We start from the raw sequence: 27,777 nt of genomic DNA on the forward strand, positions 1-27,777 counted from the left end.
AGGGCAAATTATTATTTAATTGAATAGTACTTACTTTGATTTAAATCTGTGGAAAATTTTCTAGGTACAAAATGTAAAATATGAAAGTGTGGTTTCTTCTCCTGAAGATGTTCTATTTTATGCAACACACAGACATAAAAATATTTACCAACAGTACTTTGGAACCCAAAGTGTAAGCCATGGTTCTGGATAAAGAAAATGCTGGAAGATTTCCTAGGGGAGGCAGCATTCTAGTGGGCAGAAGCAGGAGGAAGAGGAAGAGGAAGGCTGAGACACTAATACAAAAGTTCCGCTTCCCTGGGGAAATCTACCTCAAAGCTAGGAGGCTGAACACTGCCCTTCCAGGCTCTCCCCTGTGGATGGGTTTAACTCTGCCTCGTTCATGGCTCTCCCTCATCCCCGTGGTCTATAATGGACCTGGATCACTCATCTAAGAACAACTGGGAATGTGCTAGACAAGGAGCAGGGCTTGTGACTTTGTACTTTGCTGCAGAGATGTTCAGCACTGTGAGATGACTCTCCACCGAGAACAAGCTCACTTGACACTAAAATGGCTGAACGTCATCATCCCCAAACTGGTGATCTTAGTCTTAGGAGAGGAATGTCTTTGTGCTGTTCACAACATGAAGATGGTGTTGTTTGTCCATAGCAAAGTGGCACCAAGTGGGTAGTTTCAAACATAGCTATGGCCTTGCAGTTTCAGAGGCTGTTCATTCCGAGACCAACGTGGGAATCTGTGAGGGAAAGTCTACCCTTGTCTTTCTTCTGTGCTGTTTGTGGTTTGCTGGTCCTTGACTTCATCTTCACATGATGCTCTCCCTGGGGATAAATTCTCCCTTGTCATAAGACACAAGTGAGCTTAGGTTAAGGAGCTACCCTGTTCCACAATTACCTCACTAACCCACTATTCACATCACTACCCCATTTACAAGTAGCGTCCCGTTCTGAGGTCCTGGCAGTTAAGTTAGGAAGACCTCAAGATACAAGCTCTGGGGGGATATGATTCAGCTTCTAACAACGAACCCGAAATTGGACTGCAACAGCTCAGATACTGTTGTCAGCCTCCTTCTCAGGTTATTTAGCTTTCTAACGTGGATGAGTTGGTTTTCTAGGCTGACCACATTGTTGCTCTGAATTTGATGTTTATCCTCAGGCTTTTGCCCTCAGCTCTACCTTGAAAGGGTTAATGGTTTTTTTTATCCTCATGTTTTTTTTTATATAATATTTTATTAAAACTTTTTTCTTTCCTTTTACATACCAACCCCTGTTCCCCCCCCTCCTGTTCTCCCACTGCCCCCCACCTACCCCCATCTCACCCCCATCCCCTCCTCATAGAGGGTAAGGCCTCCCTTGGGTAGTCAACACAGGCTGTCATACCATGTTGGGGACGGACCTAGCCCCTCCATCCTGTATCAAGGCTGAATAAGGCATCTCACCATAGGGAATGGGGTCTAAAAAGCCAGTTCCTGTACCCAGGATAAGTCCTGGTCCCATTGCCAAGGGACCCACAAACACATCAAGCCACACAACTTTCACTCACATTCAGAGGTCCCATTCAGGCTCCCCAGCTGTCAATCCAGAGTCCATGAGCTCCCATTAGCTTAGGTCAGCTATTTCTGTGGTTTTTCCCATCATGATTCTGCCCCCCCCCCCCTTACAACAATGGATCGCCCTGGGAAGGGGAAAGGCTTAAGATCTCCTGGGTAAACTGATAGGGAGAGTAGAGAGGAAGGGATGGGAGGTAGGAATATGGGGGAGAGACAGGGAGGGAAAGCAATGAAAGAGATATCTTGACAGAATGTACCATTAAGAGGATGGGGAGAAAACTGCAGCTAGGGTAACCCCCCAGGAACTCACAAGATTGTCTATCCCCAGCTAAGACTCATAGCAGTGGTGGAGAGGGTGCTTGAGCTAGCCTTCCCCTGCACTCAGATTGGTGTCTACCCTAATTGGCATCATAGAACCTACATCCAGTAACTGGTGGAAACAGATACAGAGACTCACAGCCAAGCAGATGTGGATCCTGGAGTTCAGTTGTCCTCATGTTTTAAAGGACTTGTTTGAAAGTCAATCATTTTTTGCCATATGTCCCTTTTATTATCCATAGCGGTTTGTTGCAAGCTAGGTTTTCAGCAGCCCACCAGGCACTCTGTTTGGGTTGAGAAGAGCGAGAATGTATCACACTAGGGGAGACTCAGAAATTTATCTCTTGGAGAGTCCTCTGCCTAAGATAAATGCCCATTTGTCTAGAAGAGTTTCCATGCTGTTTCGTCAGCTATTAATGACTTCTTGCCGGGAGGGGGCGCTCCAAATGGTCTTGGAATTTTAGGGGTTATTTATACATTGAAAAATAATATAAGCATATTTTATATGATTTTTAAAAGCCACATGCTTGGCTGCTCATGATTTTGGAATTTATTAAGCCAGAAATAATTTCATATCATGAAGCTTTACTTTAGAGAATTCAAAAATTCCTCACATCCACAGGTCCTGTAAATGTTTATATACTTTCATATTGCAAATCCTTGCCTCTTTTAGCTGTGCCCAGCTCCATCCTTTCCTATTTGCTGAGAGCAATCTATTTATTTCTCTGGAAATACCAGCTTTCCCAACGCTAGAGAAACAGAACGGGCCATCTCGTACATGGCTTACTGTGTTGGAAAACTCTGGAGAGTTGGAGAACTCTGACTCGGGTCGGGGTGAAGGCTTGTCTTGTAGCTCTTCACCAAACTTTGCAGACTGGAATCCTGAGAATGCGTTCAGTTGCTGTGACTAACCTGAAGTGTGTACGTGCCTCTGCAATACTCTAAAGAAAACGAGTGCTCTCTAAAGAAAGTGTGTGCCTCTGAAAAATGTGATGCCTTCTTAATCAAATCTTCATCATTCTGAAAAGTCAACATGTTTTCCAAAGGAACAGCTCTCCAATGTGGCATTTACTAAAAAAAAAAAAAAAAAAAAAAAAAAATATTGAGAAACTATCTCTCAACAGAGAAATCTGCTTTGTAGGAAAATATCCAGGGATTCCCTTACTCCATAAAGTGGGGTTTTTGTATGAAAGGACACCTCTTCTCTACCCTGGTACCTTTGTTTTCTGGAAACAGGGTAGGGGCAGTTCCAGCCTCCGAAGCTCAGGTGTATCTCAGGGGGTTAAGGGAGCTTTGCACCTGCACAGTGGAGGAGGCAGGGGACTAGACGGCAAGGAGATGGCTGCTCACAATCTCCTGAACCTGAGATGGTGACTCCCACACCTGGGAGGCTGGAAACGAGGTTGAAACATACTCCAACAAATCAGAAGCCCTTCAAAGAAACTCAGAAGGCAGCTCTTTCATCTATTCGGTTCTGTTCCACAAGATCCAGCAAAAACTTTTAAGGCCCTTTGGGATTTTGGTTGGTTGGTTGGTTGGTTTCTTTGGAAATGATACTGTCATTTTTCTAAAATAAATTTTCAAACAGGAGGACAACTGCCAGAGACTTGGAAATATGTTTCTATGTATTGGATTTTTATTCAAATTGTACTTACCATTATGAGGCTTGGTGGTCAGAGCGGTTCTCCAAATATTAATAATCTTAGTGTTTACAAACTGTCTTCATTGTCCACCTCATGCTTGTATCATTTCCACAGCTGCCTCTAAAGCCCTCGAGTCTTCAGGTACCCAGCCTTCACACAGACACTCAAATTCAGTTTGCTAAGGCATTCACTTTCAGAATGTCCGTCCTCTCTCATTAACCATTGTCTAAAAGCCCAAATCTGGCCACCTGGGTCCAGAGTTCTCTGTAGTGTGGCTACAGAATCTATCTGCAGCCTGTGGCCTCCTTTCCCCAGATGTAACTTTTCCATTCAGCTGATCTACCTTCTACTCTCCTGACCCAAACCTCAATTTTGCTCAATTGCTTCTTTCTCTAATCCGGGTATTTGGGTCCTACAGGCATCTACTACACAGACTCCATTTTGTATGTCCTGTCATCTAATCACATATAGCTTTTAATAGTTATTTGACTTTCTGGTCTATCTGTAGAAGGGCTAGAGAAGTCCCAGTTCCATGTCCATCTATCAAACCAAACACAAATCAAAAAGTAATCAGAAAAACCATTCTGTCTGTACTGACTGCAAAACCTTTGATTTTCTTCTCATTACCCCTGGGACAATACGATAGTCACAGTGTTCTTTATCTTGGGATTATAAACAATCTAGAGATAGCCTAAAGTTTACAGGAGGATGGCAGAGGCTGTTTATTACAAGGGCCTCGAGCATCTGCTGCAGGTATTTCCATTCAATGGGAGTCCTGGGACCGATTCTCCTGGGATACCCAAAAGCATTGTCTTGTCTCCAAGAAGTTTCAAACTCCTTTAGGTCAGAGTTTGGCTTATGGGGCACTGTTGGTGTTCCCCATATCTTCTAATGCAAAGGTAAGAACTTATGGATAAAACATACATTTTGGTGGACAGACTAACTCATCCATGGGATGGGAATTAATTGATATTTTATATTAGATAGTTTAACTTCCGATTTTGCAAAGACCATAAAATGAAGTAATCTGAGAACACGTTGATGCTGGAAGCTTCATACATCGGCCATCAGTTTATTCTATTTACCAAAATTATTGCAGAAGCCCCAATTTCCCCTCTAAAAGCAGCCAAATACAGGAGAAGTGAACAATTGCAGCTTTTCATTGAATGCTTAATGAGACACTGATTCAGTTGAAAAATGTTTGTGAGACATACCTTCAAGAAAGTGGTTGCCATGTGGATGGCAGAATTAGAGACATGTCAGTCTGCAAGCAGAAGAGTTGATTTTCAGAAGTGGAGGCTGGGAAATGGTCTTTGAGCGCCTTACAGAGCTTTTTCTATAGGCACCCAGAGGCAGGGGAGGCAGGACGGACTCTGCAAGCTTTGCCTAGAGGCTAAACTGCAGTCTTCCTACTGCCTTTTGTCCCCTATAGCTTGCTCATCTCTGCCCGCACCTCTAAACAAACCCAGTCCTACAGTTCCCATCAGAGAAACTGCTGAGGATTGGGCCATTTCAGAAGTGTCTTCCAGCCTGAATACTTTCATGTCTGAGTTTGGGTTGCCTTCCAGCCTGATGGGACAGATTGGCTGGGATATCTTAGTGAATAAAAACTTACATTAAGTTCAGAAGATTATATGGAATAAACTTGTTTATACTCCATGATAGAGACGGAGAGGAGAAAAAGAGGCTGGAGCAGGCTCTGTCTATAACCCTCCGCCCAGACATTCTCTCTAGGAAGGTGTCCAACTGCTGAGCATTGCATCCTCAGGAAAAGCAGCCGTGGGCTAGAAGACTCAGGGAGGGAGAGCAGCAGATGCGAGCAGCTGTTGGTGGAAATGAACCACCTCAAGGATCCTGAGAGGTGCCTCAAGTACCATCCCATAATCACTTCTGTCTGCTGCAACATCTTAAGAGTTTTGCAACTATTAAGATTTTTCAGATTGTAGTAACTACTTATTCTTAAGAACGGAGGCGTTGGGTTGGGAGAAAAATGAATGTCTGGGATTTTGTCTACTAACCTTTTTTTTTTTTTTTTCCTCGCCCTGTATAATGCAGCTTACTTTTTGTTACAGTGTTTGCATTGAGGCCGATCATCATTGTCCAGGAACAAATGCGGTCTTTTTATATTATTTGGGAGAACAGCAGGGCCTCAGCGAGTTGGTGGCAGTACAATAGCTCCCTCGGACTACTGCAGTCTAGCTGGAGACATGTTAATTAATATATTTCTCTGACACCTAGGTGATTGAAATAGCAATTAAAGAGTAATTAAAATGTTTACTTCTTGTAGGAATGTCAACTAAGATGTGGAATATAGCAATTACCTATGACGGATTAGAGGAAGATGATGAGGTCTTTGAAGTAATTCTGAAGTCCCCTGTGAATGCGGTTCTTGGCACAAAGACAAAAGCTGCAGTGAAAATTTTGGACTCAAAAGGAGGTATTCTTTTGATCCTCGTCTTGAAATCAGGAGCGGTCCTGGCGCCATGGCTGCCGGCTAGCAGCAGCCAACGTGCTTGATAACACCTTCAAATCAAAATGCGTGATTTCTTGTCAAGAAAGCCGCCTCCATCATGGCTCTGGTTTCTTTATTCTGGTGTGTGCTTCATGTGGTTTTCCTCCTGCTAAGAGCAGTGGCTGCAGGAAAGCAACAAGTCAGTGGCCCGGTTGCTTTTTTCTAAGCGTTTGTTGTTCTCACCAAGGGGGAAACAATGTTGGTGAGAACCTATCGACAATTATTTTCCCCCAGAGTTTGCAGGGCTGTAATTATCTTCCTCTGTTAAAGAGCGCTCTCAGTGCCTAACCCTGGAGCCCCCCACTGTAGTGGGACCAGGGAAATTCTAAGAAGGGAAGGAATTGGAGAAAAATAGACGCGAAGATGCAGCTGGCTGGGGATTTGGGGGCAGCTGGAGAATACTAATGAATGGCTTGGTGATGCCGAGCCAAGCCATCCTGGGAAGGGTATGCTAGAGAGCAACCCGCAAATAAAATAAAAAGCAAAGCCTTGGCACTCAGAGGTTTTGTCCTGCCAAAGTCCTTCTGCTTCTGGTTCCTTATCGATGTGGCATTTGATATGTCCGGCGTGACATTCCATTTTAAGCCTTTATTTTTATGCTTCTCATGCCCCTCTGATCTGCAGTTTTTCTCACCTGTAATCTGTTGTCTCCTCACTCACCCTGTCATAAAAATGGGTGCTGTCTCCCTTACTTTGCAGACCACATTTCCATGACCTCTCTCATCCCACCTTCCTCCTCACCCCGCGTGCTTTTTTTTTTTTCTTTCCCCAGCAGAAACGTCTGCTCACATTAATACAAACATGTCCCGGCCTGGGAACGTAGCTCAGTGGCGGAGTACTTGCTTAGCTTGTAAAAGGCTCCATGCCCGAATCTCAGCGTAGCTAAGAACTAAGATAAATATCCGGACAGCACCTGTCTGTAGGTTGTTTTTTTGTTTTCTTTTGGGTTGAGGTTTGTTATTGTACTTTAATTTTTTTTTTTTTTTTTTTTTTTTTTTTTTTTTTTTTTTTTTGGTTTTTCGAGACAGGGTTTCTCTGTGTAGCTTTGCGCCTTTCCTGGAACTCACTTGGTAGTCCAGGCTGGCCTCGAACTCACAGAGATCCGCCTGGCTCTGCCTCCCGAGTGCTGGGATTAAAGGCGTGCGCCACCACCGCCCGGCTTGTACTTTAATTTTTAATGACTTTTTATTTATGGTGCTGAGGGAAGGTCAGAGGACAACCTGTGGGAATCTGTTCTCTCCTATTATGTGGGTTCCCAGGTTCAAATTCTAGTAGTCAGGCTTGGTGGCAAGCATCTTCAGCTGCTGATTCATTTCACTAGCTTAGTTTCTTTTTCCTTTTTTCATTTGTTTGTTTGGTTCTTTTTTTTTTTTTTTTTTTTTTTTTTTGGTGCCTTCCCAGAAATACTGATTGCCCAGGTTTCCAGTCGAAGCCTCCCTTATGATTCGCTAGGGTTTTGTTCCATTATAGTTGATTGCAAATTTTTGGAGCTGCTGTAAGATCACATGACATCTTTCAACAATTCCAGTTTCTACTTCTAAAAGACTGGAGGAAAACTGAATACTTTCAAAGGGTATGTGGGGTGGCGCTTGGTCAGTGAATAAACCCTCGGGGTTGAGGAGGATCGCAGGAGGAGGGAAGTGAGCCCGTTTCCTAAGTGTCTGGAATGATTAGAAAACCATGACGATGATTTTCATCTATGATTTGTGGGATGGATTTCATGACTTTATAATCACCCCATCCATGTGCAGAAGGATACTGCTTTCCCAGGTGGGAACTGATGAAGAGAGAAGGGGTTTCTGGCAAGCGGGCAAAAGGCAACATCTGGTGGGAGATTCATCCGTCTAGGTTTAATGACAAGCTGTTCCAGGAACAGTGTCAATGCCATCACTTATGTGTTTGTGTAGTGTACTGATCGCCTGCCATCTTGCATGCCTCCAGGACGGTGCCATCCTTCAAATTCCTTCAACCGAAGCAAGCACAGCACATGGGGGAAGGGCATTTGGCGTCCGCTGCCCCCAGGGTCATCCTCACTCACCACTGCCGGTTCTCCTCATCTGGAAAGAGGGCCTCCTCCATCTTCCACTAAAGGAGATGCCCTTGGGGGCTTTGATCACACAGACCTCTCTCAAAGGAAGATGAGGACCCGTGGGAATGGCCAATCAGTAAGGATGGGGGCGTTCTGGGGATAGATGTGTGGGTGCATAGTGAGAAGTGTCTGAGACACAGCAGAAACTGGATTCTCATAGGGAGTTCTTTGCAGAGTCATGCCGTGCTTTTTTGTGTGCAAATATCATTATGCTGACTCACTCCACTAATTGTGCCAACTGAAGTGGTAGGTACATTCATTCAGCCATATGAATCCTGCTTAGGTTCTTTTAGACCAAGACAGATAGGGTAATCAGCAACCCTTGAATAAAAGCACATTTAAGTGACACCCTTGGGTGTGGAAGCGATGACTCTAACAAGGCACACTCTCCTGTGTGTATGTTCTTTTGAATCTTTCTGTGCTATAGATGCCCAGCCAGTATACTGGATGCTGAAATCAATACAACTATAAGCTCTGGTTAGACATGATGGTTTAAAAAAATTCTATTGAGCTTGACATGAAAAAAAAATCTCAGGAAATGTTCTTTTAAATTTTCAATGATTACAGGGCCTTCCCAGAATATCTGGCTAATTGTTTTTTAAGTCAGCTTTGTGTGCATACTGTGCTTTGTTGATTTCAGGTTCATCCATCTTCCGTTTGTAGAAATGGAACAGACACCATCTACAATGTAAGCATAGAGAATTGCTGAATGCCATGTTCATGGATGAAAATATGTAGTGCAATTATTATATCTTTTCTCTTTGTCTACTTATCTGAAGTTTTTTTGTTTTTCCAAAATTTGTTTTAGAAGATTGGGTGATCAAGAAAAATCCTTTTCATCTCTTTTGTTGATACAATCTTTTATGTGCTCATTATTAGAACAGAAATTTTTGTTTGCTGTCTTGATTGTTTTTTTCTCCTTGTTTTTGTTTGTTGGTTTCCTCAAGTATCATGGCATAGTCTCCTTGAAACTAGACAGTGACAGTTCCTCAGCTCACCAACAAAAGGCCAAAATATCTGTCATCAGTCAACCACAAAAGACAATCAAGGAGGCAGAACTGCCTCCAGCTGATAAGGTGGAATCCACAACTGACTCACACTTCCCCAGACAGGTACGGAATTCGTTCTTCCTTCCTGTTTGCCTTGTAGCAAACTGTTCCCTGGGCCATGAACACACTTAATTCACAAAATGGACCACGTTCCGGGGGTAGTTTACTCAGCGCAGATGCTGCCCAGAAGAGGAAAATCCAAGGGAGGAAAGGGTATTATCAACTTCCATTAAATCGATTCTAAACGACTGCTCTTCACTACAGGGTCAGCTGCCCTTGTTTCCAAAGAACTGTTCTGTGGAATTGAAGGGACTGTTTCATTTTGAAGAAAGCACCCACAGATTGTATCTATGTGATGGGATTGCCTGGAAAGCCTGGAGCTCCCAAACCAAGGTGGGGCACTGGCGGAGTAGCGAAGTATCTTTAGTGGCAATATGCCCTGTGATGAGCTTATCTGAAGACAAGTAATCGGACATGTAATTCTTAACTCATGCTATGTCTGTTTTTACTACACCTGGAAAGCCACGAGAAAAAAAAAAATGCTACCAAGTGGCTTTTTAAGATCCAAAATATAGTATTACATCAGTCAATTTTGATTACTTATCAGACTGTCAGTGGTATAAAGTTGAAGCGCTTCTGACTGTGGGGGTGCTCTCTGCAGGAAGTCCACTGTCTCTCAGGATGGGAAGCTGCAATGAGGGTTGCCTCTGGCTGGTTGAAGTGCAGAGACTCACAGGTTGCTACTGTGAGATAGACTCCAGATTATCGAGTTCACTCAGATGTGAACACTGAGAACTGTTTTTACAGGGGCTGGAGGACAAATCCTGCCCAGCTGGATGGCATCTGCACTCAGGCTACTGTCACACTCTGGTCACACAGCGGAAGGGCACCTGGACCACAGCGACCCAGGCTTGCAGAGAACAGTAAGGAGCCTATGTCACATCTGCCTGATGCTTTCTTTATCTTCACATGGAACTGTGACTGCATCAGTCATTGACTGAGTATTGTCTAATGTCTGTCCAGCTTTGTCGAAGAAGGCTAAGGGGAGTTCTTAGTTCAGAATGGATTTGTGGCTGACTTTGGTACTTCATGTCTGCTAAGATCTTTTCTGCTATGGCTGTACTGGTGCCAAAATCTTTTCTTTTTCCTTGTATCTCCATCTTTTAAAGAAAAGGTCAAAGGACTTTTCTGAGTCAGCAGCACTGCAGGTTCTGGTATTTTCTCCTCTCCCTTCCACCCTTCAGATGGTAGACCTCTATGCCCACTGATTTTTAAAATACCTGGTAATGAAAGGCCTTGACATCCAGCCCCTGGCAGTGTGGGAGGCATTGATGCCCATAAAGCCAGGCAAGTAGGACAAAGGCTCATTGGGTAACATCCAATGAAAGATGACTTGTGGTCAGAAAATGACAACGATATTCATCTTATCCAGAAGGATTTTTAAAACGCATATGCAGCAATCCTTGACCAACCTTTTTATTTGATAACCTGGATATTATCCAAGCAATGTAATTACACTAATATGCATTCTTGTTGAAATTGAGACTACAGTAATTTCTAGTTAATATTGATCATATCTTATACTTTATTAAATTTAAAGGGGTATGCTCATCTAAAGACACCATTAGGAAAATGAAAGGACAAACCACATTCAGGAAAAGCTGTTCTTAAACCACATATCTGGTAGAGCTCTTGAATAGGGGACAAAGCTCCTACAAATTAGTAACAAAAAGACAGCTGAGATATGGCAAGTGAAGATGAGGTGGCTAGTAACGTGGAAAGGAGGAGAGAGAACCAGCTCCACAAAGTGGTCCTCTGCCATTCACACACACGTAGCAGTGTGTGAGCATCAATGCACACATATCATACATACAACTAAAACAGTTTTATAAATGACTTAGAGACTTCACAAGAAAAAAAAATAAACAGTAGGTTCCTAAGTAGTGAAAAAGATTCTCAGCATCATTAGAGACCAGGCAAGGGAAGATGAAAACACTTTACAGTCATTAAATGATTTAAAAAAATCATAAATTGACCAGGCCAGTGTTGGTAAGGGTATAAAGCAAAGATAATTCTCATGGGTTGTTATACATGGAACCACACAATGGAGTATCCACTTTGTGGGACTGTCTGACAGTTTTTAAATAAAGTTATGTGCCCTGTAACTTAGTAATTCTATACCTAGCAACTTCACCAAGAGATTAAAATATATGCTAGAAAATACGAAAGAATTTTATGTTTATTCATAGTGATAATAATTTGGGTCAATTTTATTATTGATTTATAGAAGTACTGCCTGTTTTCTCCATCACTGAGATAATACATTGTGACTGAACTCTGAAACCTCCAATAATGTGGGTACATTATGGATAAATAATATACAGAATGTATATACTGCCTTACACAACTGAGCATACATTCCATGAGTCCACGTATATATGTAGGAGAATCTAATCTATGAGGCTTCAATAATAAAGGGTTCTCACAGATTGTGAGGATCAGGAACACCACCAAGAACTTTTCTAGTGCAAGGGATGGAAAGGTTCTGTGTCTTCGTCTGCATAGTTATTATGTGGATGTAATACCTTTGTCAAAATCCATCAAATTATAAATAAAGATCTCTGCTTATTTGTATACTTACCTACTTGGTTTTTGCTTTGTTTTGTTTTTTGAGACAAAGTTATATGTTGCCCAGGCTGGCCTCTAAATCATGGGCTTGACTCTCCTGCCTCAGCTTCCTGAATACTGGAAATTATAGGGTGTGCTATCACACCCAGATTTCCTTCTAGATTATTTTTAAAGAGAGTCAACTGTATTTTTTGTTACTGGTATATTTTATATCTTAACTGTAAATAGAGTCATGACACAGGTTAATCAGGGCCTTTGGTGGTGGTGGTGGGGTTGTTGGTAAATTGGTAATGTAATATAAATCCAGATGTTTAAAATTCTTAAAAATTATTTAACTCTCTATGTTGCCACAATGCTGCATGCTGAAGAATAAATAAGGTACCCTTTTACTAAAACAACCAGATATCCTACATCTATTTGAAGTTCATCTAGGGGATGGCAGACTGGGGCAGCGATCCGTGTCTTGCTCCTTCATTTCTTGAGAGATCTGGGATGTTAACCTGGAAGCTGTCCAGCTAGCCAGGAGAAAGATGCTTCCAAATGGACAGGGTCATGGATCTTACTGGCCAAAGGGAGGGTGGCGGATGTACCCTGCCGTCCAGGTTGTCAAGATCATAGTGTGGGGATTTCTTGCAGAATGGAATTTCCCAGGTTTACACTTGAAGCCGCTTTATTGGTTCATTTAACTGTGGCTAGCTCTCAATGGGTAGAGCCTGACCTGTGACATCACTCACTTCCAGTGACTCCCAGAGGACATAGCAAGTCCTCGGTAAGCCAGTCCTCAGTAAGCTTTGGGGATTACTTTTAAAAGTTAATTTCTCTATTAGTTGGGGGTAGTGAGGTGCCGTTTGTGCATGCCTCTGGAGGCTAGACAACGTTAGCTTTCTTCCTCAGTCACTGTCATAGTTTTTGTAGATAGGATCTGTCACTGAACCCAGAGGTCTCTGATTCACTCAGAGTTGCTGGCCCGGAGATGCCAAGGATCCACCTGTCTCTCTGTCTTCCTGGCACTGGGGTTGGAGGCACACGCCACCGTGCCCAGCGTGCTTGCGGACCCTGGGAATCCGAACTCAGGTCCCCACGCTTGAACAGCAGTCGGTTCACTGACTGTGCTGTCTCCCAAACACGCACGATTACTTCTTACTTTTCTTTTTGAACATTTACTAATTTATTTACTTATTCACTCATTTCTCTCTCTCTCTCTCTCTCTCTCTCTCTCTCTCTCTCTCTCTCTCTCTCTCTATCTCTCTCTCTCTCTCTCTGTGTGTGTGTGTGTGTGTGTGTGTGTGTGTGTGTGTGTGTGTGTGTGTGGTATGTGTGTGTTGGAGCAGAAACCTAGGGTTTGATAAATTCTGGTCACATGTTCTACTACTGAGCTACACCCCAGACTCTCATGGATTGTTCTTACGATGAGAAAATAAGGTAACATGCCCTAGGAATTGTATTTTCATCCATACAGAGATGTTGGTATAAGGTAGGCTGGTGTTTTTTTTTTTATTCGAATATCTATTCTTGATTCTGAAATCATGATCTTCTAATTTCTTAGTGTTACAAATCCTTTTTATAAAATACTGCACATTTAGAGTAGGACTTCCCGTTGGTAACACTGACTCGGTCTCCCAATACCTTTAAATCGATACTTTTTATTACAGCTAGCTTTTAATGGTTAATAGCCTACAAGCTACAGAAAGTTCCGTCATAGTTCTGTTCATACTGTCTGGTTTACTCATGCTCATCATAAACACAAGGCTGAAATTAACTTAAAAGCCTGCCTGCTTCCTCATGCACTTAACCTAAGAATTCATCTGCAATTTGGTGTTAACCACCATCACCCCGACCTAGACTAGCCTGACCTAGTTCTCTATGCTGCCTTGTCAATGACACCTTACTTTCATATTTTGTCATTTACGGAATTCTGTCACACGTATAACTTATCTCAAGTCCATCACTTCTGCAAGGAAAGCCAGTATCAATACTCACAATTTACAGATTTTAAAACAGGTTTAAGGAAGCAAAATCAATTGTTCATTGTCATCTAAGCAAGGAAGGAGAAAGGACTTTTCCATTACACTCCCTGAAAGCTCTCCAAAGTGTAGGGGATTTCTCACCACATATGCACTGACAAGTGTGTCTATTTTAACTTTATGGTAGGCATATCTAACACAAGTCTTCAAAATCATGTATTTTAAAGTCTTGTATCTCTCACAGCAAAGAAGTAAAACTTTAAAATTGAATCCAACTGACCCCTTTGAGGAAAACCAAAAGTGTAATTAGGTTTTGAATTTATAGATTCATGTTTTAACTTTTTGTACTGGAATAAAGTGAGTCTAGATTAGAACACACCTTAAAATACTGTTCTTTGGTATTGGTCTCACAGACCAACACCTAAATTATTCCTTATTCATTAGGGAATAGACACCATAGCTCAGTATAAGCTATCTTACATGGCAAGATGCATTTTATATTGGTAATGTCACAGACCTCAGATCGTTCGCACGCCTTTAATCCCAGCACTCGGGAGGCAGAGCCAGGCGGATCTCTGTGAGTTCGAGGCCAGCCTGGTCTCCAAAGCGAGTTCCAGGAAAGGCGCAAAGCTACAGAGAAACCCTGTCTCGAAAAACCAAAAAAAAAAAAAAAAAAAAAAAAAGAATGTACGTATTTCTGAATTTAAGTTCCTAGATTTAGCACTTACTGAGTTCATACCTTACTATAAGTCAAATTAAGAATTCCTCTGCCCATAAATATGAGTTTCCAGTAATATCTGTTGATTACATATAGCAGAACATGATTGACATTTGGGAATACTGTAAATGGAAGATTTTTGTCCTGAAAAATGTCCATCTCCCCTGGTGATTCAAGGGGTGCGCCAGAGTGCTGGCACTCTCAGCTCAAACATGATTTCATAAGGAGCTTCAGAACCACTGTTGTTCAAATTATTTCCAAATTATTTAGTACACTTTAGTCTTGGGGAATAGTTTTAGGAATATAGTTTAAGAAAACAACCTACTATCAATAAAATAAACTCAAATTGCCCATTATCTATTCACCTTGTTGACTAGGAAACTAAACAGCTCATCAAATATCATCTTTGATGGTATTCTAGGGCATGTAAGGCAATGTGACATTTCAGAAGTCACTAAAAGCTTCTACACTTCTAATTTTAGTTGAAATATTAAATATTTTATTTGATTGCATTTGCATGGTACTTCAGAATGCATTTGATTTCAGAAGGACAAGGAGAATGAACAGAGATGTACATACTGGCTTCAGTCACTTTTTAAAACACCACTGGGAGATTTAAACAAATTATATGATTTCAGGAGGAGCATTTGGGGGTAGTAAGGCCCCCTCTCCAGCATGAGTTGTCTCTACACCCCAGTCACCCCTCTGCCATCAGCTTTAGTCATGCCCTGGGCCTCCTGCTTCCTTCACCCAGTTCTTTCTGGATCACCTTTATCTTGTTCAGTCTGGTTGGCTTGACAATGGACATTTCTCTAGTGCTTGTCAATCCCTTTTTTGAAGTTAAAGTCACACATTTACACTTTGTAACTTACAGCTTTACTTTATCAGTAGATATTTTAGAAAATGGCTTTAGATTCCACCGTTAGAATTAGTACACATACAGAATGTGTTTTGATTGGGCTTGAGGGACTGTTATCCTATACTGTGCTGTTTCCTTGGCCTCTCCCTGGTATATGTCTGACTTTTTTTTTTTTTAATTTCCAGAGGGTCATTTAAAATGCCTGTGTTTCAATGAGAACAGTAAATTGTATGTTATCCCTTGTCCCTAATCAGATTACTAACTCAACTCAATCTTTATCTCGCATCTCTTTGCTTCTCCATTGGTGTTTTATTATTTTTCTAACCCAAAGGAGCCAGACTGCTAGATTAGGCATTTCTTGAATTTACATATTGTAATCTCATCTGCTCATTTCCTAAGGCAGTCATTGTACATTTGGTAATTCTATTATTATAGATCATTATCTATGATGCCATTTCCCCATCCCACAGGAGCGTCTGGAACCCCTGCTGGCCTATCCTTAAAGAGTTGCCCTGAAATATCAGGACTTTTGCAAAATCTTTTGAAGAAGTAGATGTTTGTTTTCATAGCCAGAAAAAGTAAAGCCTCTGTTTCTCCTCCTGGACTTTGAATCTTTCACATTTTAGAGTTTCCAAAAGGATTTTACTTATATATATTACCTACATATTTCAATTTTATATCTATAAACACACAAGTCCATACAGATAGTATCTACCGTATTTTGTAAGTATTTGAACAAAATGAACAGGAAAATTTGTTTTTGCTTAAAGCCACCATACACGTGCCAAAACATTTGTTTTGTGGATCATTGCTTTAATATTTTGCACTGATGAGACACAGCTATTTTTCTACCTGTCTTTTGTTTGTTTTGGTGGGGGAACTTCTTGGTTTTTAGAGAGTTAAACAGAAAACTGAAACTGTATTTAAGCAGCGAAAATGCATTTTACAAAGTCTGTTTTAAAGATAGTTTCAAAATCTTTCAAGCAGGGGAGATGCTAAGGATCCAGGAATAAACCTATATCCATCCTGGTGATGGTTGTGAGGTTGGTGGCAATTGGTAAGAAAATTACCGGGGAAGGGACAGAGGCGCCAAACAGGAAATGGATCCTGCCTCCCTGATTCTTAGTCCAGCACTCCACAGTGATGGGATAGCCCAAGCCCATTTAGCACAAGTTGAGCATTGTGTGTCCTGAGCCCAGAGCACAAAGAATGGCCACACTGGATATGAGGAGGTATCTCATTGTAGTGACTTTAACTGTCAGACACAAGCCAGCAGTAAATAATGGGTTCAAAACCAAGTCCTAAAGCTTCAATCCAGCAGCTTGAAGCTCTCCAGCAGTCTTACAGATCTCGGGAGGCCTATAAGACACCATTGAATTACAGAACAACAAATCCTGTGATTGTGGAAGGAAAAATCATTAAGGAACAAATTGTGGTTACTGACTTTTGGAAAGATATAGGCAAAATGAATGAAGTTTAGCTCCGCAGTTATTTAACTTTGTATGTTCCACTTGTTTTCATGTCAACAGATGTTGATCAGGCAAGAAAATCAGTGTGGTTTTATTTTCTTGTCATTTGGCTTACAATTTTTTAGATTATATTTCGTTTTCCTTCATTTATGGGCATGTGGTGCATGAGCACTGTGGTGCCCATATGGAAGTCAGAGGACAACTCAGAAGGGAGTCGGGTCCCTCCTTCCATGATGTGGGTCCCAAGCCTGAAGTTGTCAGGCATGGCATTACCCACTGGGCAATCCCACCAGTTCTTAACATTTTAAATTCCTACTTTATTTTTATTAGTTGGAATAACTGTATATCTATAGGGCACAATGTGTTGTCATGCTATGTTATGTGCATACATTATGTATTGTTTCTTCCTTGAACCCATTTCTTCTCTTTTCAAGAAGAACAGAACTTACTGGCTTTTATGGGAGTGTTTTTAAAGAGCTTTAAACAAGTCCCATTGGAGAATTCAGATAATAGACTGCTGCTTATAGGAATAACTCAGCTAGCTTCAATGTAATTCATAGAGAACTCTATTTTGAGGGAAAATGGTGTGTGCTAGCAGGAAGGGCTTCTCTAACTTCTGTGAAATGGAGGAGGTTTGATAATAGATCTAGTCTCTTTCACTGAGTTATGGACAGGGTCATGTCTATTGGGTTATTGAATAAACACATCAAGCTCAAAATTTAGACTTCAAATCATTTTAATCTGGGAAGAAAATTGTGGTACCTTACTGATCAAATTAAGTGGGTGACTGTCAAATTTATACTAGCTATAAAAAAATTCCTGTAAGGGGATCAGAAGTTCAAGGGTGTCTTTGACTGCGTGTGGAGTTTGGGGCTAGCCTGGGTTACATGAGATCCTGTCTCCAAGAAGGAGGAGGAGGATAATCTTTATAATGTTTTGGTGTTAAGTAATTAATCTTTACAAGCAGACAGTTGCTAATTTCCAAAAAGATATTCTAATTACATTGAGCTGTGATGTAAGTCGAGCTGTGTAGTATGATACCACTTCCGTTGCTGTTGCCCATCTCCTATTCTATAGACTAATCAAAGCAAATAGAGTACTGAGATAATGAAAAGCATTTTCTACATATTTACTAATTTTCTTTTTATATCTATTATGCACATCATATGAGCAGCAATGTAGACTCCCTGGTGCTGAGACTCTCATTTTCATTTGTGTATATGCAGGCACCAGGGCAACCTTGTGACCGTACTCTCCAGGAGGCATATGCAGTGGTTATGGGAAATCAGTGGAAGAAAGCCCTTCTGGATAGGTAAGTGTCTGCATTCTGCTGAGCAGGGAGCAAGCACCCAAACAGCAAGGGAACTGATGCCTGCCATGCCTGTCCATTGGCCAAGTGGTTGTAACTTATGATGACATGCAAGTGTGAGCCAGTCAGTCAGCTAAAACCATCTTAAGACCAGGAGTATGGTCCAGTGACAGAACATATTGTGAGCATGTGCAAGACTCTGGGTTCAATACCTAGCATCAAGAGAGAAAAAAAAGACTACTTTAGACTTTTTGGCTTTTTAGAAGACGACTTTCATTCTTGGACATCTGTTTCAAAGACATAATGAGGGATGTAGTTAGACTGAGAGATACAAAAATTCAATACAATGGCATTTCTAAAGTTTAAAAATTTAGAAATAGCCAGGCGGTGGTGGCGCACGCCTTTAATTCCAGCACTCGGGAGGCAGAGCCAGGCGGATCTCTGTGAGTTCGAGGCCAGCCTGGACTACCAAGTGAGTTCCAGGAAAGGCGCAAAGCTACACAGAGAAACCCTGTCTCAAAAAACCAAAAAAAAAAAAAAAAAAAAATTTAGAAATATCTATAAATAGAGTATGCTAGATTATAACATGCCTATGTGAAGGTGTAGTTAATATTTATTGTTCTTACATTAGCTAGTAAGGCTGTAACAATTTCTTATGTGTGTATATTAATTGACTCAACAATTATGTATTATATAAACTATATATTATATATGAAACATGGGATAATTTAGAATAAACAAGATATTTCTGTGCAAGTAGAATGTGTATATACAAATAAAGTTACATGCTAAAGTTGGAAATGATTTACCACTAATCAACAGTTCTATGTACTTGGAATGTTATTCCTTGATTTTTCAGACTTTTAATATTTTCTCTAATCTTGACAGTTATAACAAATCTTTACAAGTTACTTCAGAGGCAGAATTCTCAGGGCACATCAGAGTCCGTGTTCCCACTGCTCCTTTTAGAGGCATCGTATTTGGGGTAATAATTATAAAGATAGTCTTTGGTTCTCAGCTTTTTCTGTTAGCTTCACTGGGCCTTTAAATTCAGACATGGTCTAAGAGTGTTGATTTAGTCTGGAACATAACTTTCCTGTGAATCTGTAATGATTCTAAGGCTTTGTGTTTAAAAGGCACATGTTATCTGATGAGTAACCCAAGGAGGTAATCCAGGGCAGGATAGGCTGGTCCTGACTGAAATGTCAGTGGAGGAAGGCAGTGTGCTGGTAGCTAGAACTGTTGTCAAGGTCAAGTCTGAGTGGAAAGATTTCAGACTATGCTACGATTAGAGAGTCCCTTTCTCACACCCTTTCTTTTTAAAATTTCTATTATGAGAATTAGGGAAAGTGCTTCCTTAAGCAAATATTGCAGACACTTATAACATTAGAATCTAATTTTTAGAAATTGCCAGTGGGAGTAGAGAGGCAAAGAAAGGAAAACTGATTTTTATTGGAATTATAGCAGATTGAAACATCTTGGAATGAAAATGAAGGTTGTCTTACTTAGGGTTATACTGCTGTGAAGAGACACCATGACCATGGCAATTCTTATAAAGGGAACATTTCATTGAGGCTGGCTTACAGTTTCAGAGGTTTAGTCCATTATCATCATGGTGGGACATGGCAGTATGCAGGCAGACATGGTACTGGAGAAGGATAGGAGAGGTCTATGTCTGGATCCACAGGCAGCAAGAAGAGAGAATGCCACACTGGGCATGGCTTGCACATCTGAGACCTCAAAGCCTGCCCCCAGTGACACACTTCCTCCAGCAATGCCACACCTACCCCACCAAGGCCACGCCTCCCAATAGTGCCAGTCCCTGTGAGCCTATGGGCCATTTTCATTCAAATGACAACAAAGGCTTTTAAAGAATAGGAAGGAGGAATAATGGGCAACAAAATATCTGTTTCCCTGTAGTAGGAGCTTTGTGGGTAGGTGCCAGGGGCTTCTGGGGCTGGAGGGAGGGCTCAACAAGTTAAGGACACAGGTTGCTCTTGCAAAGGAGCTGGGTTTGGTTCCCAGCACCCACATGGCAGCTCACAGCCATCTGTAACTGCATTTCCAGAGGACTTTATGCCCTCTTCTGGCCTCTTCTGGCACTGCACACATACTGCTCAGATCTACATGTAGGTGGAATAAAATAAATTCTAAAAGTAATAACAGCTGCCATTAAGTAGACACCAGATATGTTGAAAGATTTTTTAAAAATCTTAAATTAAAATATAATTACATTATTTCCTCTTTTCCTTTCTTCCTTCTAACACTGTGATTTTCAACCTGGGGGTCGTAACCCTTTAGGAATTGAATAATCCTTTCATAGGGTTCATCTAAGACCATCAGAAAACAGATATTTAAATTACAACTCATAACAGTAGCAAAATTACAGTTATGAAGTAGCAATGACATAATTTTATGATTGGGGGGTCACCACAACATGGGGAATTGTATTAAAGGGATACAGCATTAGGAAGATTCTCAAACCACAGCACAACACTTCCCTACCCCGCACTTGCTCTTTCTCAAATTCATGGCCTCTATTCCTTTAATTATATACATTATTATAATAATTATATAATTACATAGTTATAGATTCTCAAATATATAAATACAACCTGCTCAGTCCATACAACATTAACTTGTATGTACATAAACTCAGCTTTGACCAGTTGGTGTTAGCTGGCCAGCTAGGGGCTTCTTCCCTGGAAAGGCCGTTTCTTCCCTCTCAGCACTCGTTAGTTGCCGTAGTTCTTTGTTTAGGGTAAGAGTTTTACACGGGCTAGCATCTTTAATCTTCAACAAACTACAGATACTGTTTCTATGCCCATTCTTTAGACGAGATAACTAAAACTCAGAAAGGATGAGTAACCTACCCCAAGAGAACAGAATCTGCTTGGCTCCAAAGTCTGATACTCCTAAGTGTGTCATGTTGTGTCCCCAAATCCTATTCTTGGATCTAGAACTGGGACTCATGTTTATTTATAGATGCTTAGTACCATAGACTAAGGCAAGTTGTTGGTACACTACTGTAATTACAACTATTTGGAAGTCTGAGGTAGGAAGACCATGTGTTCAAGACTAACTGGGGAACTTAAGGAGACCATACTCAAAAAGTGAAGAATAACAGAGCAGGGACCGAGCCCAGTGGTAGAGCACTTGCCTAGCATGTATAAAGAAATAAACTCAATACCAGCACTGAAGGAAGGAGTAGAAAAAAATGGAAAAGGATAGCCATGGTACCTAAGCTTAAATGTAATAAAAATACTTGTGTGTTCTCTTGACTCACATTAGGCTTGAAGAACCAAGCACGCACTGGACGCTGGGAGTGGATTGGAGGTGAACCTGTTGCTTTCACCAACTGGAGGAGAGGGCCCCCTCAGTACCCAAAGCCTGGGAAGAACTGTGTTTTGGTTCACAAAAGAGGACAATGGCAGTCAAAGAACTGTAGTAAAGGCAAGACTCACAATTTTGTGTGCTCAAGGAAACTCCGAATATAACCTGAGACTTCTCACCTATCTATTTCCAAGACCTACGTATATTGCTCAGTAGAAATGCATTGTTGTAACTGGCTGGGCATGTCTTTGTGAGTCTATCAAGTAAACATGGAAGCTAGATCAACAGTCTCAGGAAAGTGGATGTATGAACATGTCTTTCAAGATGAGATACAATTTCTGTATCTCAATATTTTTCTAAATAAACACCTGCAGTATTATAGGCTGTAATATTTGTTTCTTCTAGAAGATTCATATTCTTTCCTATGCCAACTCTGATGCAGTATACGTTTCCATGGACCTTAGATATTTTTGTTTCTACACCACAAATGAGTCCATCTAGAAAGAGCTGTATTGCAGGTGCTCCTGCCACAGAGTCTGAGTGAAGCTAGCCCTTCAGATCCATTAAACCAAGGTTGAATGCCAAGGGTTGGCTTGTATCCTTAGGCTCTTTAATGTGAAACTTAAAATTAGAGGCTGTGGGTAGACAAGGGGGCTCTCTTTTGAATAGAAGAGTCTTTCAGGAGGATGCTCAACTGCACAGGTCTAATGAGGTAGAGGCAGAGGCCTGCCTCTACTCGACAGATCGAACCATACAACTCATGAACCATGTTCTGTCCCAATGCACTCATGGCATTATGCCATTCCTTGGCTAAATATTGGGTTTCCCTGCCTTCCAAGGTCGTGTGAATTTTGAAGTAGCAATATCTCCATCTTCATTTACTATGCTGACTAATATTTTTAAAGGACCTTTAGACTAAGGAGCAGATATGCATACTGGTTGACACACAGAAGAAAAATACCACTGTCTCAGAAGCATCCCCATGAACTATACTGATGAACAACGGAAAACAATACTGGAAACAGAACCTTTGAAAGCCCACAGTCTTGGAAAGGGTTTTGATGTGACTTCCGGCCTTTAAATCTGTAATATTTGCAGAGATACTCTGCTAACTAGATTCTCTAATAGAAGGTACCTTGTTAATTTATAAACTCAGTTGAGTGAAATGTTTTTGTAGCAATGAAGCATGCTGTGCCTCTCTCAACAATCCCTTCTGGAACCCAGGGTTAATTATAGGAAGTCAGAATGTCCTTTTTGAAATGTTTATTAAAAATTTTCTTTTCATGATCACTGAAAAATACGGCTGTGCCAAATATAACTTGTCATATGAGCACCAGTGTAACTTTAGAATTAAATGAGGTGTTCATGTAGACTAGAGCTTTAGGGCAGACTTTTTAAATAGAATAATATCTCGAGTGTTATAGACACTAAAAATGGCTTAAGAAAGTCTTTCCAGTTTCTGGATATAAAACATGACAGGCTTGCTTCATTTCTGCTCATTTATCAAAGTTTCAGTTCATAGAAAATTTTACCTAAAGAGGTTAGGACAAGACTCAGACATTCTGTCTCTTACTGAAATCCAGATGTAATTGCAGAGTTGGGCGCTCTTACCTCGGAGGGTTGGAGTCCTCTGTAGACAGAAAAATGCAAAGATATGTGGGACATAAGGATCCTTTAGCGTTTAACCAAAACAGGCAAACCCTTCCTCCACTCTGGCTCCAGCCAAGTTCCTTGTGATCCACTGGCTTTTGTATTATGCAAAGGTGGGATCCAGGATGAAGGGAAGAGGATGGATCCCACAGTTCAGAGGGTGAGAAATTCATTCTAAAACTGTGTGTGGTCTGTTTTCTTTTCTTTTCTTCCTTTTTTAATCAATTAGGAGTAGACCATTTTGAAATTTTCCTGATCATGAAAGCTTTATCAAATTGAGAAACCAGGTCTCAATGATTGAAAGACCATACGAGTCAGACAGTCTTAGGTTCTGGGTGTGACACGACTGTCAGGGTTGAGCTGGAATGGCTGGAAATGAGAGCAGCCAGGAAGGACATCAGGAGGTGCAATCTGACTGTCCCCAGCCCTTTTCCTCTAGCTTGAATGCTCACTCAGGAACTTCCCACATGCAAGGACATACGTGCAGCTCAATGGTATATAACTTTTCAAAATTTTCTAAAGTTTGGTCTTTAAAGAACACATGCCGTATATTTGCTAAAGAGAAAGATTAAAAGCTACAGTTAATCATTTCTTCTCCTTCTCTGCAGTGGTAAAAACAAACTGGGTAACATTTATTTGTATTTCTATTTTTAAAACAACCAAATATGTATGCATTTTAAAAAACACTATGGTTCTGTGTAATTTAAACCATCAACTGGTGCTAACTAATTTCTGTAATGAAGTAGCATATTGAATCTACTGTATCTAGTGTTGTGTCAAAATTAATAAAATAAACATCTCATTCTCAGATATTGTACCTTTAGTTTTTTGTATTTTGCATTTTCAATGGAGCCTCACAGGTATTGTTTTATTTCTATCACTTTATTTGCTTTTTCAAGACAGTCTCTCACTATGTAGCCCAGGCTAGCCTTGACGTCATGACCCTCCTGCTTCAGCCTCCCAAGTGCTGGGATGCTAGGCACGTGCCACGATCAGTTGGGATCTTAATGAGTCTACCCCCTTTTGAGAAGGGATGGGTGAGAAATCTCAACATGTCTGTTCTTTTTTTATTGTTTAGACTGGCTGTTAATTATTAGCTTCTGTGAACGCATATAGTATTTATTCAGTGATATTGAATAGATAGCATCAGCTCTGCACCTCACATGGTCTTAAACTTCAATAAGATGGTAGTAAGTAGCTGGGTGACAGTGGCACACGCCTTTAATCCCAGCACTTGGGAGGCAGAGTCAGGTGGATCTCTGTGAGTTTGAGGCCAGTCTGGTCAACAGAGTGAGATCCAGGACAGGCACCAAAACTACACAGAGAAACCCTGTCTCGAAAAACCAAAAGAAAGAAAAAAAAAGAAGAAAAGAAAAGCACAGAGCATATATGAAAATTTTTGAAAGTTTTAAAGCCTGGGTTTCTTCTGTATAGCCCTGGCTGTCCTGAAACTCACTTTGTAGACCAGAGTGGCCTTGAACTCAGAGATCCACCTGCCTCTGCCTCCTGAGTGCTGGAATTAAAGGTATGTGCCATCACTGCCCAGTTTCCCTGGAGAGCTTTTGACCAGGTAGAAAGTTGCAGTGGAGCTTGGTAATTACGTCTTCTCTTTTCAGACCAGGGGGGAAGCACACTCAGGGGCAAACGGTTCAGGATGATTTCTGTTGCATTTCTCCAGATTAAGACATGATCTTAATAATAATCACTTCCTAAGCTTATAATCAAGGCCAAGTGCCATTAATACCAGTACTTCTGAATTCAATTCATTTTCTAACTTTTCCCCCTAAACAATAGGCAGTTTGTGTCTCTAAAATAGATTCCTGAAGCAACAGAAATTAAAGAGAGATCTTTGATATCATCTTCTCTGCCACTCACGTTTTACAGAGGAGGACACTGAGATCCTCTGAAGCCACAATGTGAAATCAGCATCAGGACTGGTATCTTAGAGATGATAGGCAGCAGGATGGAGATGTCGTTAAATGAGTAACACGCTTGCTATACGAGCTTGAGGACCATGTTCTTAACCAGCACCCATGTAACATGCCAGAGTGGGGGTTTGTGCTTGCAATCCCAGTGCTGGGAGGTGGAGACTGAAATGTCCCTAAGGCTCTCTGGCCAGGCTAGTCTAATGGATAAAACCAGGTCCCAGTGAGAGGCACTGTCTCAAAATAAGGTAGACAGCTCCTAAGCAACAACATCGGAGGTCAGCTCTGGCCTCTATGTGTGTACACACACAGCTACACAGACACACACAAACACACACACACACACACACACACACACACACACACACACACACACACACACACTGGTCTCTATGTACACGCACACTTCCCCCACACATATACTGACCTCTATGTGCATGCTCATTCTCTCTCTCTCTCTCTCTCTCTCTCTCTCTCTCTCTCTCTCTCTCTCTCTCTCTCACACACACACACACACACACACACACACACACACACAAATGGCAGGCAGACTCTCTTCCAATAGTAATATTCAGGTGGTTTTATTGTATTCTAGTACAATGTCTTTGAATAGTAAGTGTTATAAAATTTATGAAAGGCACACCCTAAATCATATATTGTATGATCCTATTTATATGAAATGCCCAAAATAGGCAAAAACCCAAAGTGGGCCAGAGAGTAGAGGAATCGAGGGATTGAGACTGACTAGCAATAGGTATAGAATTTCCTTCTGAGGGGATGGAAATACTCTGGGGTTAGGTAGTGGTGATGATTACACAATGCAGGAATACACTACAAACTATTGAAGTGAGTGCTTGATTTTATAGTTTGTTGAGGTGCTGGAAATTAAAACCAGCACACATTAGGTAAGCACTCTGTCACTGACCTACAGCCCCAGCCCCAAAGAGAATACCTTAAGAATGAATTCCAAACTGAAGTGCTATGGAAAGTCTCCACATAAAATTCATTTTCAAGAGCTGGAAATGGAATGCTGGATTTGCTGTGTGTTTATCTTACTGACTCAGCTACACCTTCCATTGTATTGCCTGATGCTCACCTAGATTTGGTTTGCTTGTTTGTACCATTGGTCCGTGGGCTAGGAATGCTAAATTCGACATTGTTTTAAATTGGCAAGGTTGCCTTACTGATCTCCTCTTTCCTCCCCATCAACCATGACAAAGAACTGCTACTAACGGCAGAGTGTGTCTGGATGGCTGTAATGTCCAGAACACCAAGATTTTCGTGAAATTAATTTTACAAGCCTTTAGAGTAGGATCGTGCAGGAAATGAATATACTATCCTCATAACTTACACATAACTGTTCATTTTGAACAGTTTTTATAGGCCCTAAACTCTGCTAGGTAGTAAAACTCAATTTATCTTAAGACAGAAAGGAACAAAGATCAACCAACACTTCCATTAGTGGCCTCGAAGTAACCTGTAACACTTTCCAAGGAGCACTGAGTGGTACGCCTTCCCTCCTCTCTACACCTGCATCTTTACCTCCCAAAGGCAGTCTTGCTCAACATGCTGTAAAGAAAAACCATGTTCAGATCCAACTACATGCTGCCTTTAAGAAACATGCTTTTAATATAAATACTCAATCCATGTAAGTGGAAGAGTTGAAAAAGATATGCCACCTTAGACACGGTCAAAGTTGGAGTGGCTATGGTAACGTCAGACAGCATAAATTTTAAAGCAAAGAATATTGCCAAGGATACCAAAGGAAGATTAGTTCATAATGCTAAGGGATCGATCCGTAAGGGAACATTGTGATCTGAAACATACACGCACTTGGTAACGAAGTTTAAAAATAGGTAAAGCCAAACCTGTTCGGAGAGAAATGGATAAATCTATACTCACAGTCAGACTTGTCAATGCTCCTTTCTTTAAAATCATTGGGATGAGTAGTGAGGAAATCAATGAGACTTCAGATGCAGAAATGTGGATACCGCTAACTACATTAACATAACTGAGATTTCTGGAACCATCCAGAAATATCAGAATCTGTCTTTAAGTGCCTGTGAAACATTTACCAGGGCAAACAACGTTTTAGGGTATAAAAATGAAGTGTCTGCATGTTTTTTAAGCCTTTCCCTGGATATAATGGAATTAAATTAGGAATCAATAACAAAAATTGTTTCTGGAAGATTCTCTACATGGTTACTCACTACATTATACACTTCTTTAATGTGTATATTATAGATAAAATAAAAAAAGATTTTAAAGTATTTTTATCTGGATAAAAATGAAAATATATAAACATTTGTGGGTTATTGTTAAGGCAGTGCTCAGAGGAAACTTTATAATAGTAAGACCTTATATTAAAAAGTAGATAGATCGTCACTTAATAACCCCCCTTCTACCTTCATAAGAAGAAATAGACCAAGTGTGACAGCACATGCCTTTCATCTCAGGACTTGGGAGGCAGCGGCAGTCAAATCTCTGTGACTTCAAGGCCAACCTAATCTACATAGCAAGTCCGAGGTCAGCAAGGACGACATTGTTGTAGAATATTAGGTGTGTTACTTTTGTTTATGGTGCATTTGTTTAACTCTGTGGAGCTGTGATACTGTGTCTGTGTAAAACACCTGATGGTCTAATAAAGAGCTGAATGGACAATAGCAAGGCAGGAGAAAGGATAGGTGAGGCTGGCAGGCAAAGAGAATATCTAGAAAGAGAAATCTGGGAGGAAAGGAGGAATGAGTCGGAGAAGGAGGAGGAC

At 41.0% G+C, this 27,777-nt stretch overlaps 1 protein-coding gene across 2 annotated transcripts in view; it reads left to right on the forward strand.

Moving 5' to 3' along the window:
- Nucleotides 1–23,896, forward strand: part of Frem1 (FRAS1 related extracellular matrix 1) — a 150,454-nt gene extending 126,558 nt beyond the window's left edge. For both annotated transcript variants that reach the window (XM_052717548.1, XM_052717549.1), the window contains 8 exons: nt 5,796–5,945; nt 7,962–8,185; nt 8,750–8,797; nt 9,057–9,221; nt 9,423–9,551; nt 9,966–10,081; nt 18,023–18,108; nt 21,397–23,896. In XM_052717548.1, the coding sequence (XP_052573508.1) occupies nt 5,796–5,945; nt 7,962–8,185; nt 8,750–8,797; nt 9,057–9,221; nt 9,423–9,551; nt 9,966–10,081; nt 18,023–18,108; nt 21,397–21,602 (1,124 nt within the window). In that variant the 3' untranslated portion in view covers nt 21,603–23,896. The remainder of the gene's footprint in view (nt 1–5,795; nt 5,946–7,961; nt 8,186–8,749; nt 8,798–9,056; nt 9,222–9,422; nt 9,552–9,965; nt 10,082–18,022; nt 18,109–21,396) is intronic.
- The last annotated feature ends 3,881 nt before the right edge of the window (nt 23,897–27,777 follow it).

The sequence above is a fragment of the Peromyscus californicus genome, unplaced genomic scaffold, assembly GCF_007827085.1.
Source record: "Peromyscus californicus insignis strain IS unplaced genomic scaffold, ASM782708v3 Scaffold_5__1_contigs__length_169319896, whole genome shotgun sequence".
Taxonomy (NCBI): domain Eukaryota; kingdom Metazoa; phylum Chordata; class Mammalia; order Rodentia; family Cricetidae; genus Peromyscus; species Peromyscus californicus.